This window comes from Thamnophis sirtalis, unplaced genomic scaffold (genome assembly GCF_051295495.1).
Source record: "Thamnophis sirtalis isolate CommonGarterSnake01/CBP01778 unplaced genomic scaffold, rThaSir2_p1.2 scaffold_13, whole genome shotgun sequence".
NCBI lineage: Eukaryota > Metazoa > Chordata > Lepidosauria > Squamata > Natricidae > Thamnophis > Thamnophis sirtalis.
The window spans coordinates 32,110,053-32,125,975 of record NW_028261393.1 but is presented as its reverse complement, the minus strand read 5'-3'; the positions used below and the strand labels follow the sequence as shown (position 1 = coordinate 32,125,975).

Here is a 15,923-nt window from a genome sequence, read left to right as displayed (position 1 = left end):
GGAAGCTGGCAGAGAATGTCACAAGTTGGCTGGGTAAATCTCCATCTTTGCATTCTCTCTCTCCCTCTGAGTCACGCTGCACCATGCCACCATCCACTCATGCACCCTCTCGCACCCAGCAACAGCTGCTGGTTACCTGCCTCTCTGCTTGCAAGCCACCTGGGACTTGCAACATCCTTCCGGTTTCCCCAGAGTTTGGTTGTTGGAAGCTTATAGGAAATTGTGAGGAGGTGCCTGTTTAACGACCCATAATCTTTGCTTAATGACAGCAACAGGGACTGCAGGAAGTTGATGGTCTCTAAGGATAATCCTCTAAAGAAGATATTGTGGTGATCTAGGTACCACCCTGTAGCTGAGTCTGCCTTTTCAGGAAGAGCCGCCGCCAAGGGATTCCTGGGTACGTGAGAGACCGCATGCTGCCAATTACCTCCCAAAGACCCATTAGATCACACAGATTTGGCCTCCTCCAGGTTCCGTCTACTAGCCAATGTCATCTGGCCACGACCTGGGGGAGGGCCTTCTCTGTGGCGGCTCCGGCCCTTTGGAACGAGCTCCCCGCAGAGATTCGGACCCTCACCTCTCTCCAGGCCTTCCGAAAAGCCGTTAAAACCTGGCTGTGTCGGCAGGCCTGGGGTTGATGAGTTCCCTTCCCCTCTCGAATCGTGTGGCTGTTGGTTGTTTTTATATGCCCTGTACTTTTTGTGTAGTTTTTGTGTTTTCCTTCCCCTCCTTGGGTTTTGTGCGCCGCCCTGAGTCCCGCTGGGAATAGGGCGGCATATAAATAAAATGAAACTCGAAACTGGCTGATCCCTTGCAGGTCAGAGGGAGCCCTGAAACCATGCTCCACGGCATAGTCTGATTATCCAACCCGTGTCCTCATCGCAGGTCTCCATAAAACAAGCAAGGCTGGAAGAGAGGAAGCTGCTCAGACCAAAGCAAAGCAAAGCAAAGGAGAAAACTTGAGGCGGGAGACGCTGCTCCTTGGATCCGGTTGTGTGTTCAGCCAGGGGAGGCAGCAATTCACCATCTTCCACATACTATTGTTGCTCAACTGCTCAAGGGAACTTTTTCCCCAAATTTGGTCAAAACAGGCTCGCTCTGTGGTGGTGACTCTTTGTTTGGAGAGCTGCCACGGGGAGGGGGAGAGGAGGACATAAATCAGGTGTTTAAGGGTGTGAAGGCTTTGCAATGAGAAATGATGAGAAATCAAGTCAAGTGGTGGTGTCCTGGTTACTGACAGTAAAAAGAACTTTTGATCTCTTTTCCAGCAAGGAAACACCCACTCCCCTCCCCATTTCAGTCCAAAAAGACAGAGAGCTGACAGGCTGAGCCTGTTCTTCTCCTGCTATCTGCTGCTGTGTGTTTGCAAGAGGTAGGGGGGGGGGAGGAGGACGGAAGGAGGAGGAGGGGGGCTCTGTTCCCTACAGGAGAGGAAGGCTGGATAGGGATTCCCTTAGTAGTAGAGAGCCTGGGCACGGGCCATCCAGTATCAATTACAGCCCCCACAAACCAACCATAACTCTCTACAGAAAGCCTTTTTTTCTTGCTTTAAAACCCTGCCCCAGAGAGCAGCGACTCAATACTCGCAGCCTGGTAAAAAACACCCATGTTCAAGCAAGGAGGTTGTTTGTGCAGAACTTTTCCCAGGAAGAGGCCCTTTGACCTTTCAAGGCCATAATAAATGTCCTCTTTGCTGCAACGGTTCAGAGACAAGCCATCCCATTTCACCGGGAGATTGGGTGGGAAGCCTGATGGGCCTGCCAGGCCCAAGAGAGCATACTGACCAAAACTGCCCCAATACTGTTCCAGAAGGAGCCACAGAAGTGCTTACGATGAAAGGAGTTGGGGAGGAGAAAAAAGGGACATCATCCTGCATCCATCTATAAAGTTCAGGAAACTGGGAAAATACACCCCACCCCCACCCCACGTGTAACTGTTAACCATGGATCCGAGAGGCAGTCTGAGTATTCCTACCTCTGGAAGTAAGGAGTCCAGGCCCTTTTACATTCAGAACTCATTCAGGTCCCACACCTCAGCTGAGTTGAGGGCAAAGCTGGAAGTTTGTGTCTGGACGGGGAGAACAATTTCTGATTAAATCCTGCTTTGCCAGTAAGCCCCTGGCAGGAAACACTCTCCCTCAGGAAGGGGCTCTCCTGATTTTGTGGTACCTGCATAAACAGCAGGTGAAAACTATGCTCAACTTGCAGCCATACTGGGTAGTGAAAGGATGGTGAGGCTGCTTTTGGAAATGATCCCGAATGGAGACTGGTGCAAAGCAATATTGGTGAGTGCATTGGAGTCCTGCCATAGTTGAGAAATGCCATCTTGAAGTCACCACAGGGAGTTCCAGCCCAGGGCAAAGTGTGCTTCCTATTCCTAAAGCCCCTTGGGAGATGGCACTGGGATCTGCCCCTCTGGCCTAGACTTCTAGGAGAGGATCCCCCCCCCCAAGTGCATAGGAAATGGATTATTTTCTGGGGTAGACCCTCTCTTGGGAAAGTACTTTGGATGGACGAGTGGCTTTCACCCTGTTTACATTTCTCCAGCAGATAAAGCCAATAAGATTCCAAGCTGACTATATGTTTTTCTGGTTAAGTGATTGTGGGTGGCCAGATTATCCTATTCTATTATTGTATTATTCAACTTCTAATGATTGACTGTGTGCTGCCCAGAGTCCACCAGGATACCATCACTGTTAAATAAGCTGACTTCTAAATTTTTACAGGGCTCCTCCAACCTGCCCTGGGGGACCTTAGGCATCACTTTCTTGCATACATCCTCATAATTGGGGTGTGGGGGGGTGTTCAAGTATAAAGGAATTTTGGGGCATGCTGCTGAAGAGCCCAGATCTGGCGCTCTGCCAGGTAACTGCCAGGCTTCCTGGGTCCTCCATGACTGCCGAGAACCTAGGAGGAAGAGATGCCCTCAACAAACAGCCACTGAGCTGAGGCTGAACATGGTCCAGAGCCTCCGTCAGTCATCAGGTGGCTCAGATACACTGCAAGGGAAGGCCATTTTGAAACCCACAAGGAAGCTTCCTGCTCTGCTAAAAGTTTCACCTTTGGGCAGAAAAGTAGTTGCAAAACACAAACCTGCCGGCACCTTGGCTGAATCACTGAGAAGACAGGCTGACACATCCGAGGAAGAGCAAGACTGTTTTCCACTTTCTAAGCTGGGAGCAGCCTCCGTGACAGGAGGGATGGGGCACCAATGGAAGACCCGAGCCCAGATCCTCCTGGATCTTATCCCCTCTATGTCACTAAGAACATTGGCTTGATAGCATATATCAGACAGGGTATCAAATTCCATTAGTTCCATCTGAAAATGCAGAATAAGGCACCCTTGCCACAAAAGGCAAAAGCTAAATTAATGTACATTTTAAATGCCAGGGATAGGAAGAGGTGTGAGTGTGATTTTCCATCTTTGCGCTGCCCCTCCTTCCACCACCTGGACATGCAGGTGACAGCCACAGGCAAAGACAGAAGAGAAGGGCCGCTCTGAACCAGAGGACCCAATCCAGGGCAGGAAGCCCCCCAATCTATCACAAGTGTTTTGCACTCATGAACCTCTAAAGAAACATGTAGAGAATGTGGGGAGAAGGGCAACCTCACCCATCTGCCTGCTTTCATTTGGTTAGCACGGGAGTTTTCAGAGAAGAGAATGAAGAGGATGCATTTGGGTATGCCCACATGCTGCCTCCATTTTTTAAAAGGCCTTTACAAACCAAATGTCAGGGTGTGTTTATCGTATTGCCAAATATCAGCCATGTTTAATATAAACCTGCTGCTGAGGAGAAAACATTGGGTACATCGCAGGGATGAAATCAACTTACTTTTGCTACTGGTTCGCAATTGTGAGCACATGCACAGGACCTTCCATGCATGTGCAGTGTCAAAAACAGGACATGATGACATCAGGGCGGAGTCTCCTGTCACCACCATGTTTGCCCGGATAGAATTGCACCACTGATACATCGTCTGACTTTATCCCAGCCCAGCTAATCTTCCCCCTTCTTTCTCCTCTTCAGCTATCAGAAAAGGCTTCCCTCTGATTGGAAAGTGCTGCCGTGCTTGGGATTCAACTGGAGTCATATCCAAATTAGTCCTGACTTTTGACAGCTGGCAAGTCAGCTTCAGAGCTTTCCAAATAAGAGGCTGAAAGAGCAGTGGCAATTTGAGCCCCAGAGCCGTTGGTAACTTTTGGACTCTGTATCAAACACTCCATAAAGTAGCAATACCCTCTGCAGTTGCTGCAAAACAGTGGTTCAAAAAGGAGCCAGGCATTCAAGCAGTTTTCATCTTCTTTGCAAAATTGGGTCAGGGTGTTCAGGCAAATGTCATAAAGCACAAGAATGCACTGTCTAAAGCAGAAGTGCAAACCTGCTTCTTGGTCACTACAATGGTGCAGGACATTTTTTTGACTGACACACAACATGAGGTAAGTTGCAATGCTCAAAACTACTGAACTAAATGCCTACCATTCTAAACAAGGGTGTGGGTATACTGGTGTCTGATGTAAATTCTTGTAGTTTTTCCTCCAACTGCTCTTTAAAATACAGACAGGTATAACAATATAAATCTCTCTCTGAAAGTGAAGAGAAAGAGACGTTTTGGCAGCTCCCAACTGATACACAGCACATACATTTTCCACCAAACTTTAGTATGGAGTTGCCGAGAAAAGAGGCAAAGAGCAGGCATTAAAGCATGATCAGAGGTGGCTTTAAGGAAGGATCCCATTTAGGGCTCTTCTTGAAAGGTGGCTCTATAGGAGATGACCAGGCTGAGCCTGAGGGTGGGGCCAAATGCATCATCAGTCTGGAGTCCTTATAGTCCAGAGACTCTTATCTGGTGCCAATTTGCATTGACTATTAGTTTATTCGATCCTGGTGAATAGATTGCATAGAATACATCTGCTTTTGAATTCTATCTTGGCTCCTGTTTTTTTCTCCAGTAGCTGATTGAGAGAAGAGAAGGGTGAACCAAATGGGGGCCACAGATGCATGGGGAGGCTCAGCTTTGTATGGAGAAGGAAGGGCAGATCCTCCTGAAAACTTCTCCCAGTCATTTTTTTATGCAAGGTGGTGATCTCCTCCCCCTTCCCACATAGTTACACCATCCAATGATCACCCTAATTCCTTTCCAAATGTAGCATAAAGGAGCAGAATCAATACACGGTTGGCACACAAAGGCAATAGAGTAACAGAGCTGTCTGTGACAATCCCCAAGCCTATTTTGGTTGCTGCACAGCCTGGGAAAGAACAGAGAGGCATGTGCTGATGACAGAGAGAGCAGGTGGGAAAGGGCAGCTCCAGCATGGGAAGACAGCAGGCCTTGGCCAGCTGCTTTGGACCCTCCAGGCACCCATATGATGATAGGCCACCACAGAAGGACTGAATATCTTCTAATCTGAACTGGTATTTTTAGTCTGAGAGATGCTGGGCATTAGTGAAAGCAGGAAAGAGAGCAGAGGATTCAAGCCAGCAGCTGCTTTTGGCAAATACAGCACCCTGGGAGAGGGAGCATCCCCCAGACACAAAGAAAAGGAGTGTCTTGAGGAGTGGCTCCACTGCAGCTAGAGGGCTGCTCCCTAAAAGTTCATGTTCAGTTGGTTTAAGTGGGTGCTCCCGGATGCCTTGACTCCCTGACAAGGGGATCCCTGCAGAGACTCCCTTGTGGCTCCTTGAAGCTCCCATGCATTTTGCTAAAAGAGGACGAAGCCTTTGGGTAAGTGTTGTGCATCTGAGGCTCTGGGCTGCCCAAAAGAAAGCAGTTGCATTCTTCACCCTGCAACCCACACTTTCTTCCAACTTAGCCATGCACAGGAAGTTGGTCAGCATTGGAAACTTTAGACTTCGCTCTTGGCATACAAATGCAACATGACTTAAATCTGTTTTTCCCCCCTTTTCATGTTGCTTAGCCAGGGACCTTTGGGAAATCCAGTGCTGCAAAAGGAAAAGGGCACATTCCCAGCACTCTCGTGGGACAGCTGATGTAGATCCCTGGCACAATCAAGACTGTCAAGATGATCTCCATTTGCCTGACATATTTACACACCCCTGGTGGGGATCCAGGCCAGGAGGCTGTCTAAGGCCCAGCGGAGCCTGGCGCCCAGGAGGGCAGCAGATACAGCACAAAGCAAGCACAGAGCCCCATTCCCCACCTAGGAACCAGAAGATGTAGGGAGCTGCCTTCGAGAGCTTAAGACTCACACTGGCCTCTGTGAGATTGTGAAATGAAAGGGAGAAAAGGGAAACCACATTGCCAGGCCTCTCTGAGCAAGAGCTTGGCTTCTGCATGGGAATCTCTCCAGCTCACAGAAGGAATGGGCTTCATCTGACAACAAAAGAAGTGGTTTCTCTGGGAAGGCAGGCTGGCAGTGGGGGAGGTGGGGTGAAAAGATCTGGAAAGAGAAAATTCCAGACCATTGAGTCAACCTGCCATGGGCTGTGGGTGAATTGGTGGATATAGTGGCTTCTTCAGCAGCCTCAACAGGGATCCCAACCCCAGAAGGCTCAAAAGAAGGGGCTCTGGAGAGGTTGCTGTCTCTGCCACACATGCTGTAACCTCAGGGGCTCTGTCTGGGTGGGAGAAACTCCAAGCTCAGAAGACTTTTCTGTACTTCTGCCAAGCCTGCCCTTTCGGTCACTATTCAGTTGATATAAACTTTCTGCTTCATTGGGTGATCTTGAATTATACCTGGTTGGCAAACCAGTGTGGGATAAATGCAAGAGAATTCTTTAAAACCAGATGTCTATGGTTACTGCTGTTGCAAATCCAGGTGTTGAAAGCCAGGTGCCTCGGGAATGAGGGGAATGTCTGGAGAAAGGATTGATGGGTTGCCCCAGACCCCATCTCCTAGAATCACACCACAATTTCCTAATGCTTTATGATGTAACTCAAGGTATGTGAGAGTTTAGATGATTTTTGCACCAAAGAAACAGAGAGGGAGGGGAAAGAGCAGCCCATTCATTTGCATGGGCTTGCAATCCACCCTGGATCTCAAGAGCCACTTTCAGGTCCCTCAGCATGTAGAAGCAGAAGAGAGACCATGATTCACACCTCCAGAGTCACTGACCCAAACACTGTGGGAGGTTTTGCAACCACATCTCCGCAGGGGAATCTAGGAAAATATTTGCCCCTACTTCTTCTGCCCCAGCTGGAAGGACATGGCCCTTTGGGTGGAATGGATAACAGAAGCAGAACAAGGGTGTTTTTCTGAAGCCAACTCTCAGCAAGGAAAATCTTTCAGCAGCAGCAGCAGCAGCAAAAAAAGGGACCAGTCTTCATCCTAAGCACTGACCAGGCAAGAGAGCATCATAAACTTGTACCCGCACTGCAGTCCCACGCTTTAGGTTTGGAAAGAGCTGGCCAGGCTTTGAGCTGCCATGGCAGTTCAGAAAGCTTTTTGCATTTTGGCCAGAGAATGAGGAGGGGAGGGGAGGCATCTCAAGGTGCTACAGAGGCCATGCAGGAGGCTGTGGGTTTGAGCTGGCTTTTCCGCTTTGAAAGCCAGCAACAAGAGGCTGTTAGTCTTAGCAGTGCCTCACAGCCAAGTCCGTCTCCAGGCTGGCTGCTCCTTGGCACTGGTCCTGGGGATGACTCCCCTACGGAATGCAACATGGCCCCACAGAAAGAGCCTGATGCTTCAGGAATAGCAGAGATCTGATTCAATAGATGCTGCACTCCAATTCCCAGCTAGATTGCCATTTTCTTTGGCCAGAGACTTCAGCAGCTCTCGCAACACCTATTTCGCAGTAACCAAAGTACAAGGCAATGGGCCACTAGAGCTGATTGTTTAGGTTTATTCCCCCACCCCAAATATGATTGGCCCCCACTCTGGCTGCAGTGGAAAAACACTTATGAAATCTCCAATCTTTCCCGAGGCATCAGATGTTTTTTAGGGTACATTGCATGAGGCTGTTGTAAAACTGGGCACTCTGAAATGAGAGCTGGCCAAGCGGGCAGGAGGCGAATTATTCATTTTGCTAATGTGAATATGGGTAGATCAAAGTATTATTCAGTAGTCACAAATTATCCAATATATAGAAAGCCTATATGGTATTGTAGCGGCCAGAACTCTTCTTGGTGCTGCCTGAGCAGCTCAACATAGAGTAGAGCTACTCCTTCAACCCTTTGTTAATGCATCTCAAGCTTACAGTGGATGCACTGCTGGCTTAATCTGCGGTGTCCTACCTAGGATACTCAGGTCTTTGCACCACACACACGTGTCCCTTACTGTGTTTCCGGTTTCCCCTATTTAAGTGCAGAATGCCACATTTCCTCACCACTAGACTGTATATCATCGGATAGGGTCCAGTATCAAGTCTACTGAGATCCCTCTGAAGACGGATTCTGGACACCAAATTGTATTCAATCCTGCAAATACCACTCCATGTAGAAAGCATGTGGTAGGAGGAAATCAAAGTCTCCCATCATCATGGGTTGATGCTATTGGCACTAAGCTTATGCTGACCCAGCGAGCTTAATGGCACAGCACCCCGACAAGAACATCTCCACCCTCTGAGCAACAGGTAGTGTCTGGAACTGAAGTCTTCAACTAAAATCCTCCTGAAGCTGGAAGCCCTCCTGCTTCCCAATGAAAAGCCACTGCCAAAACCACATCCTGGAGAGGGACCCTCGTCAGGATCTTAACACACCCACATATCACAACACAAAAACACTATGCAAATGCTTTGAAGCCAAGTATTATAATTCCATCTTTTTCTCCTAGTGCGAACTTTTCATTTTCAAAAATGACAATGAGCCTCCCCCCGCCAATTATCTTTTCACAGAACTGCTGCTCTTTGCCGATACAAACGGCAAAGGAACAGACAGCACAATGCCTCACCTGGTAAGTGGGCATCTCCAGGGCAAGATGGGCCCCATTCTTTGCGGGCTCAGCCTCTTAGTCCTGACTTCTCTTTGATAAGGAAGTCTCCCCCTGAATGCTATCAGTGCACTGTGACCAAGACAGACGGCACCTTTTACAGAGAGGGCAGGCTGACTGGGCACTTGCTTATGCCAGTTTCAGCTGCAGTTTTCAAACGGAAGGAAGAAGAAAGAAGCCAAAGTGGACGGGGTGGGGATTAGGTCCAGGAGATATGAAGAGATGGCAGCAGGATTGCTGGTAGCGGGTGGAACCCTAAGCAGACACCCCAGCCCAGAGCCATGGGACGGTTACCAACTTGTGCACCTCTGCCAGGAACCAGCCCTGCCATCCCTTTGTACCAACCGCTTCTATGAGGGCTCTAATCCTTGCGGGGGCGGTGGGACAAGATCCCTCGCTAGGGGGGGGGGGGTCACTTGCGCTGGAGGGAGAGGATAACTGCTCCAAAGAATCTGCTCCATCCCCCTGCAGACCAGCAACGGGGATTTCCTGAGAATAAACCGGGTGCCCCAAGAAGGGCGTCCCGAGGGCAGAGCGGCCGTTATCGCCCACCCACCCATCCCCCAGTCCACGAGCCTCGCCCGCTCCGAAGACCTCGGGCAGAGTAGCGGCCGTGCTCCGCTCCCGGTGACTCCCTGCGAAAGCCGGCGAGGCTGCTGGGGTCCCAGGCCAGGAGCCCCGCCCCGCCAAAAGAGATCGGCTCCATGCAAAAAGCTCCTCGAGGCGCCGAGAGGACTGCTTCCCACACTTCGGGAGGCTCCATCAGCCAGCCAGGCAGCCAGCCCGCGCCTCCCCAGTCGCATTTCCGCCAGGCACTTTCCTTCCCCAACGATCCACCCGAGCCCCACCGGCAGCCGCCCCGCGCCTGTCCAGGAGGGGAAGCCTGAAACAAAGGAACGGATCCCCCCCGATCGCCCCCCCCGCACTCGCCGCTGACCCGCATCTGCAGCGGCCGGGAACACCCCGCCGGCGCCCCTCGCCCGCTCTTACCAACAGCGGTCCGACGCGCCACGGGGCCGGTGGGAGGCAGCCCGCCGAGTCCGCACAGCCACGGGAGCCGCCCGCCTTGCACCCCCCCGAGGCGGGGCCTAGGAGCGCGTGGGCGGGGCCGCCGCTGCCGCCGCGCGTGGGGGGCGGGCTTTAGAGCCAGAGGCGCGCCCCAGCCGAACAGATTGGGGGCGCGCGAGGGAGCTCTGGCCGGGGGCGGGGCGTCTCGCCTATCGGGTCTGCGCCAAGCGGAAGGGGCGGGCCCTTCTACGGAACCGGGAGCCATGGCGGCGTTCACGAAGGCGGCCAAGTCGCGGCAGCGGCAGCACCTCGAGCGTGGCCAGGTTGGCTCCGAGCTGGCGCGGGGGGTGCGGGAGGGAAGGCCGCGGGCGGGGCCCTCTTCCCTTCCCCCCACCCTCTGATTGCGTGTTTCTCCTCAGCTCGCCTCGCGCAAGGCCCTGGGGCTGCTCGAGAAGAAGGCGGACTACCGGCTGCGCGCCGCGTGAGTAGAAGGGCCTCTTGGGGGAGGGGCGTGGAGGGTGGCGCCTTAGCTTTCCTCACCCGGGGTGGTGTCGGCGTCTCCCTGGGTTCCTGACTCAGCTCCTTTCCCCGCAGCGACTTCCACAAGAAGCGAGATGCGTTGCGGGCGTTGCGCCGCCGGGCACAAGAGAAGAACCCGGACGAGTTCTACTTCCGGATGACCCGCGCGCCGCTGCAGGTGGGGCCGGCGCGTCTGCGGCGGAGGGTTGGTGGCCGGCTGGGTGGTCCCGTCGCTCTTCCGCCCGGGCCTGCCTTTCCCTTCCCCATTTCCCTGCGGGCCTCCCGGCTTAGCTTGCAGGGCAGTGGCCAAAGTGATGGCCTCGGTGCCCGTTCCCTGCTTTGAGGGGCCGCCCTCCTTCCCCTGGGAACACGACGCTTGCCTTGCCCGCAGGACGGAGTGCACGTGATCAGCCAGCAGGAAGCCGAATCCACGCCTGAGCAGCAGAAGTTGTTGAAGACCCAGGACCTGAAGTACGTGGAGATGAAGCGAGCAGCCGAGGTCAAGGTCAGAAGATTCCCCTGCTGGTCGATGACTGTGGAGATGATTCTCAGTCATCCCAGGTCATGGTTGCCCCAAAGGTACTCTTTTCAAAAGGCAGCTGGACTTTCTGGTCCAGAAAGCCCAGTTGCCTCTTGAAAAAGCACCTTTGGGTATCTTTTCTTGTCCTGACCCCCTGCGCATGCAGAGGCTGCTTCTGTCCCACCTGACATTATCTCATAATCCGCTATCATTAGAGAGAGGAAACCCTTGTCTCCCCCTTCCGCCGGTGCTGGTAAGGTCTTCAGGCCATTCCACTCTCTGTTTGTTGGAGGAAACCCACAAGGTCCTCTCCAGTGGTTGGCCTTGCTTGGACCCCAGTGGATCTAGCAGGCCTCCAAAATTCTGTCCTAGCAATGCTCTTTTGGGGTGTGGGGGAGGGAAATGTTGCCTGACCTCAGAGTTGTGCTGGGGGGTGGGGGGAGGCAGCTGACCAAGTCTTCAGTTGTTGATTCTGTGCCTGCATCTTTTTACGGAGCAGAAAATCGAGCAGCTGAAGTCGGGGCTCCACCTACTGGAAGCAGAGGGGAAGCAGCCAAATAAGCACCTGTTTTTTTTTGACACCAAGAAGGAAGGTAAACAGGTGGTGGGACTGCCACTAACTGGGTATGGAAAATCAAGGGGGCAGAGAAGCCTGCCTAATTGGACTTTGACTTTCTGGTAGAAGACTGAATGAAAGGGAGGAGGTTTCCTTTGTTGATGCTGCTTAAAAATAAAACAACCCTTTTCTGTGAAATGTTTCCCAACAGGCGACTGAATTGCAACAAAATCATAATTTGTTAACATTTTTTAAATTCCAATCTCCAATTCTCACAGAGTGACTTACAAATATCAATATGATGGTTCCTGTTCTTGAGCTTGCAATCTACAAAGATATAACAAAGAAAAATGGAAAGATGGTGGGGAGGAAAAAAACTCCAAATCCAATATTAATTATTATAAAGACTAGCTGAGGTGAAAACTAGAGATGTACACAAAAGGGGAAACAGGTGTGGTTTTTCTATGAGACAAATATCTTAGATCTTGGAAATTTCACCAATATGTTTTAGGTGAGTTGTAATTCAGCCAAATTGAAAAACTTGCTAGTTCTGAGTTTTGACAGAGACAAAAGGGCAAATACAATGGATATAAAGAGTCAATGCATCCCTGTTAAAACACCATTTTTGAGATGCAAAAAAATTAGACCAAGATAGTTCACTTCAGATTTTTTTTTCTACCTTTAACATAACATACAGTGCAATTGAAAAATAAATATTTTAGGAAGAAAAATGTATATATGGTTGCATAAATGTACAAACCCTTAAACTAATATTTTGTTGAAGTACCTTTTGATTTTATGACAGCATTCAGTCTTTTGGGGTAGGAACATGGTATATCTTGCCTTGGGAATCTTCCTTGCAAAAGCGCCCCAAATTTGACAGATTGTGAGGGAATCTCCTGTGCACAGCCCTTCTCAGCCACCCTACACATTTTTAATTGGATTCATGTCTGGACTCTAGCTGAGCCATTTCAAAACTTTGATCTTCTGGTAAAGCCATTCTTTTGTTGATTTGTAGATATGCTTTTGGTCATTGTGTTGAAAGATGAAATTCCTCTTCATCTTCAGCATTTTTGCAGAGGTTTGAAATTGTTCTTTCCTTGCACTTGATAAAGCCCCACTTCCAGCTGAAGAAAAGCAGCTCCAAAACAAAATGGTGCCACCAACCATGCTTTGCTGGGTTGTAGTATACTTTTGATGATTCGTAGTATTGTTTTAGCACCAAATATATATTTTGGAATTATGGTGAAAAAGTTGAACTTGGTTTCATCAGAACATAACACATTTTCCCACATGATTTTGTAAGACTTGATGTAGTTTTTTTTTGCAAAATCTAGCTGGGCTTGGAAGTTTTTCTTTGTAAGAAAAAGTTGCCATGCCACCCCACTACACAGCATAGATATATGAAAAATACAGGTGTTTCTTGCCACATGTAGGAAGTAATTAGTACTTGCCAGAAATTCCTGCATCACTTTTAATGTTTTTAAAAGTATTTTTTTTCATTTTCATAACAAATAACCACATGTATACTCTTACATAACCAACATTATTATTAAATATTTACATCAATTGGTCTAACCATCAACCCCCAAGAATGATTATTGGATCTTCTGCTCTCCATGCACCATATTTGTACCCTGTCCATCATTGTATATCTAATGCCTTGGACATCGTTTTGTACCATTCTCAATGATACCTTATAATAATGAGATCCTTTTGATGCTTTATAAACTCTTTGCAGATCATGGCTTTTATTAGGAGGCAATTGAGTAAATGTCAGAAAAATCCTGCAAGAGCAGCTGAACTTTATATGGGCTTGATCAGAGTCACTTTAATTGATAGGTGTGTACTTTTTACCATAAATTTGAATATGTTTGGTTAATTCTGAATACAGCCAAATCCCTACTTATAAGAAACCGTGCACACTTAAGCAACCATATTGTTGTGTCTTTTTATTGTTTTTTTCCTCCTAAAAATTGTTTTTTTCAATTGAACTGCACAGCTTATATGTTATATTAAAGGGAAAAAGTTCTGAAGTGATTTATCTTGATCTAATTTTTTCATCTTAAAAATTCTGGCTTTTAACAGAAGTGTGTCGACTTTTCATATCCACTATATGTTTTGTCTCAACCAATACTCAGAACTACCAAGTTTTTTTAGTTTCGCTGAATTGCAATTCACTTAGAATAGATTGGTTAAATTTCCAAGACTTTGATATTAGCAAAAATTTGTAGAGAATAGTGGCTTCTTGAGGTGGTGAGCCTCTTTAAGAAGAGGAGGGAACCCCCCCACCCAAGGAATAATGTAACCAACTTTTCCCCTCCCTCTGATGCAGCTCTTTTAAGTGAAGTAGTATCTCTGGCTGGCTATTTGGCCTTTTCCCCTTTACACAGCACATTTCCTTTGTAAACCTAAAGCTGGCCTCAATTGGTTTGTAAGCTGGGAGTCAGGGAGGGTCCAACTAATTATGAGAAACCACCCTGTCCTTTTCTCAGTGCAAAGGTTTGATGTTGCTCTCCATCTGAACACTGTTCCGGAGCTGGTCAGCAGAGTCTACAACAGGCCAACTCTTGAAACCCTGAAGAAAAACGCAGTTTCAGGGATCACCACTGATGGACAGTTACAGGTCTGATCTGCTAAAGCTTCTCACCTTCCTAGAGTCTTCTCTTGAGCTCAGTTTGCATTGAGGGGTGGGGAGGAGGAGCAAATTTGTGCAGATACCTGAAGTCATTGGCATGGACAGGGCACCTTGGTTGTGTGTGCCAAAACGGAGTGGCCACTCGCCTTCCTTCTATTGGAAAAGGTTTAGGCTCTTCCTAGTGTGCTTTCAACCCTTTCCTCCTGGACGGGGCAACATGTAGGAAGAGGTCAGGATGGACAAAGTCCTCTCTGGATCTCCACGGTGTTGACAGTCCTACTTAGACTCTGGGTATTTTGTTGTTCATAAAACCTGCTTCACAAGGAAGTGACTGACTCCAGTGTTTTAAGTGGCAGCTGGGAAGTGATGAAAAGTGGCCAGTCACCCTTTTCAAAGGACTTCAATGAGCTTGTGGCAGGTGAACGGGACCGTTGCCAGATTTAATTTTTAAATGGTGGCTGCCTCTTGTTCCATTGGCAGAAGCCAGTTGGCAGGGCGGCCGGAGTGAACAGCTGAGCTACAGAAGAGTGAAAATATTCTCCCTCCTGTTGTGGATTTCAGGCTAATCTTCCAGGGGAGCCTCTTTTGGGGCTGAAGGCATCTGATTCCTTTGCATGTGGGGTTGTTGCTGTTTACTGTAGAACTGGAGGGGAGGAAACGTAGCTCCAGAAGTTGGAGTGGAGTTGCACCAGGCTGCCTTTGGGCTGGGTAGGACCTGACGGGAGATACGATGTGGGGACATGCAAAGGTTGCCTAGACCCACTGAGGGGGAAGGAACTTCAACATATGATGATAAGCTCTCCCTCCCTCTCTCTGGCTTATTGTTGACATCCCCAGACTAGTTCAGACTGGTGGGTTTTCTCCTCTCCCAGAAGACTCAAGTCATCATCATCTATGGGGGAACAAGTTTGGATATGTCCGGAGTGATGGTGCTAATTAGCTCACACCTGCCATGATGGGTTGTGGTCAGAAATGCTTGGGCTGGGGCAGCAGGAATGGGCAGCCTGGTTGCTGGGGTGAGCCCGGCCCCTGCCCCTGCCGTTCTCCTGCAAAGCCAGAGCAGCGTCCCTTGGCTGCAGCCTCAGAGTACTTCCATTAGGTGGTCCTGCCCCAACCTTCTTTTCCTGCAGACTTGCATGATTGGAGGGCTTCCCTTGGCAGCCTGGTTGCAGAAGGCCTTTTTAGGGAGGACCTGGGTGCGAGGGCAGCTCTGCCCAGCCTCAGGGAGGGAGGTGGGCGTGCTCTGAAAATTATATCACTTTGAGAGCACCTGGGTGGAAAAACGGCCTCTTCTCCATCTCCAGAGGTTGGCCCGGCAAAGGAAGAGTCAATACAGTCTGTTGAGGCAGCGCATCGAGCGTGAGCGGAAGATGTTTGTTATCGCACAGAAGCTCCAGACCCGAAAAGATCTCTTGGTGAGCAGAGCTCCTTATTGGGTGCTGTGGGAGGTGGCCACTACTCCCTTGCAGGCTTTTTGTCCTTCAGGGATGCCTCTGGAAGGACAGGCTCAGGAAGACCCTGTGCTTTATTCTGTGGGGAAGCAGTTGCCTCTTGGGGCCTCTCTGGAAACAGTGGCCAGGGTTTTAGTAGACCAGGTTTCTTAGGGAAACTTTTCTTCTTGATTTCAGGACAAAACGGAGAGAGTGAAGCTGAAGAAGGAAACCGTAAATCAGCCAGCAATTTACAAGTTTCAGTTTAGACGGAAGCGCTGACTCTTCTGTGAAGAGGGATCTCCTCTTCTTTCTCTGCCTTAGCTTTACCTTGGACCTGTTCAATAAACCCGATAAGAACTGTTA

General features: G+C 49.4%; 2 protein-coding genes across 3 annotated transcripts in view; one reads left to right on the top strand and one right to left on the bottom strand.

The window, feature by feature from the left end:
• Positions 1–10,524, bottom strand: part of FHL3 (four and a half LIM domains 3) — a 24,096-nt gene extending 13,572 nt beyond the window's left edge. Inside the window, exon 1 of one of the 2 annotated variants that reach the window (XM_087727890.1) lies at positions 10,435–10,524. The gene's annotated coding sequence lies outside the window, so the exon portion shown is untranslated. Of the gene's footprint in view, positions 1–9,876; positions 10,044–10,434 lie in introns of those variants that run through there. The other variant, XM_087727889.1, reaches the window with a different exon arrangement.
• UTP11 (UTP11 small subunit processome component) lies at positions 10,061–15,923 on the top strand. Its single transcript, XM_014071991.2, has 8 exons — positions 10,061–10,217; positions 10,314–10,375; positions 10,489–10,591; positions 10,805–10,918; positions 11,433–11,526; positions 13,985–14,115; positions 15,432–15,542; positions 15,756–15,923. Exons 1-8 carry the CDS (start codon positions 10,158–10,160, stop codon positions 15,837–15,839), a joined length of 759 nt encoding a protein of 252 aa, XP_013927466.2. The 5' UTR covers positions 10,061–10,157; the 3' UTR covers positions 15,840–15,923.